The sequence below is a fragment of the Arachis ipaensis genome, chromosome B03, assembly GCF_000816755.2.
Source record: "Arachis ipaensis cultivar K30076 chromosome B03, Araip1.1, whole genome shotgun sequence".
Classification (NCBI taxonomy): Eukaryota; Viridiplantae; Streptophyta; class Magnoliopsida; order Fabales; family Fabaceae; genus Arachis; species Arachis ipaensis.
Genome location: NC_029787.2, coordinates 135,010,058 through 135,011,491, shown reverse-complemented (window position 1 = coordinate 135,011,491; position 1,434 = coordinate 135,010,058). Strand labels below are relative to the sequence as shown.

The 1,434-nt window shown below is 37.2% G+C and overlaps 1 protein-coding gene across 2 annotated transcripts in view; it reads right to left on the bottom strand.

Moving 5' to 3' along the window:
* Positions 226-1,434, bottom strand: part of LOC107631941 (brefeldin A-inhibited guanine nucleotide-exchange protein 1) — a 10,352-nt gene continuing 9,143 nt past the window's right edge. The window contains exon 11 of one of the 2 annotated variants that reach the window (XM_016335541.2): positions 226-942. In XM_016335541.2, the coding sequence (XP_016191027.1) occupies positions 424-942 (519 nt within the window). In that variant the 3' untranslated portion in view covers positions 226-423. The remainder of the gene's footprint in view (positions 943-1,434) is intronic. The other variant, XM_021120050.1, reaches the window with a different exon arrangement.

Genomic DNA, 1,434 nt, shown 5'->3' with positions numbered 1-1,434 from the left:
TAAATATTTACTGAGATTGTATGATTTGTATGACTGATACTACTCTATATATTTATATGAAGCCTTAGTGACATTATGATTATGTATTATGATCTGTTTATTTCTATACGTATAATTATTGTGTAGTTATCTACTCTACTAACTCACGTTAACGCATAATGATACAAAACTCCGCATAGACGAGTGCATCATCAAGTTCTTCATCGCAATAGGAAGTTCGGCATTGGGGATTCGAAAACTGCAAAATAAATTTATCATTTACATTATGGCACATACAATCACAAAAAAGGAGTATGACAGCACGCCAAGTAAATTAAAATATATATGGCTATGCAATAGCTCGTGCTTCAGCTATGGGAAAATGCTGACTGATATGAAGTGGTGTCTCTAATACAATATATTGCAAGACTACATACTATAAACTCATTCCATTATAAATGGACCCACAGACGAACGGAATATATTACTGAGGGCAAACTGAACTTCTCCAGAGGAGTGCTCACTCCTCACAAGATCTACCAATAAGTGAAAGAACCGGGGAATATATCTCCTGAATGAATCCTTTTTCAGACCCTCCAACCCTTGCAATGCGGAGACGACTAGGGATGTCCTAGCAGCTATTTCCTCCTTCTTTGCTGAGCTCAGAGGAAGTTTTCGATGTGGCACTGGCACTGTCCCTGGATGGGTAACTGACTCAGCACACTTTAGGTATATGCCCAATACATTCTCACACACTGCAACAAGCTCCGTTTCTATGTCTATCTCAGCATGCGTAAAATAATCATCAACTAGTACGTTTTGAAGAAAGGTTAGGTGATTCAGGAAGGACTCACTGTTCAACTGGCGTGCATGCAAAGCGACAGAAGAATACAATGCAATGAGGACTTCAATGCTGGCTGCTGATAAGGACTGGTGGTGCATCTTATAGAGATCAGTTGCAACCTGTGATCAGAGCATGAAAAGACACTCAGTTTAGAGGTGAAACCTAAACATTTTTGCCAGAAATTCAAGTGTCAGAAGACTTAACTACCATTTTGACCCTTAAAATTAATCTATTAACAAATTAGTCCTTAAAAACTAAAAAGATGTTTTACTAGTTTGGTACCTAAGTGATTACTTTGTCACTACTTTAGTGGACTGCTTTAGTGTTAACAAAAGATATTTTATTGATTAATTTGTCACCAAATTGCACGAGAAAAACATCAAAAGAATCATCAGTCCAACTTCTTACATCTAAGTTGACGGATGGAGATGGACAATGGACTAAAGGAGTGAAGGTTCTTGTCTCTCTTCCTTCATGAGGGTGTCTCGAGCCAAAGAAGATAAAAATAATTAAAAACAAAGAAAACTTCACTGAGGCACACTAACCAATCCCATATTTAAAACAAAACTTCATAAGAGGCTAAAAGACAATGTGATTTGGGATAAGATTGG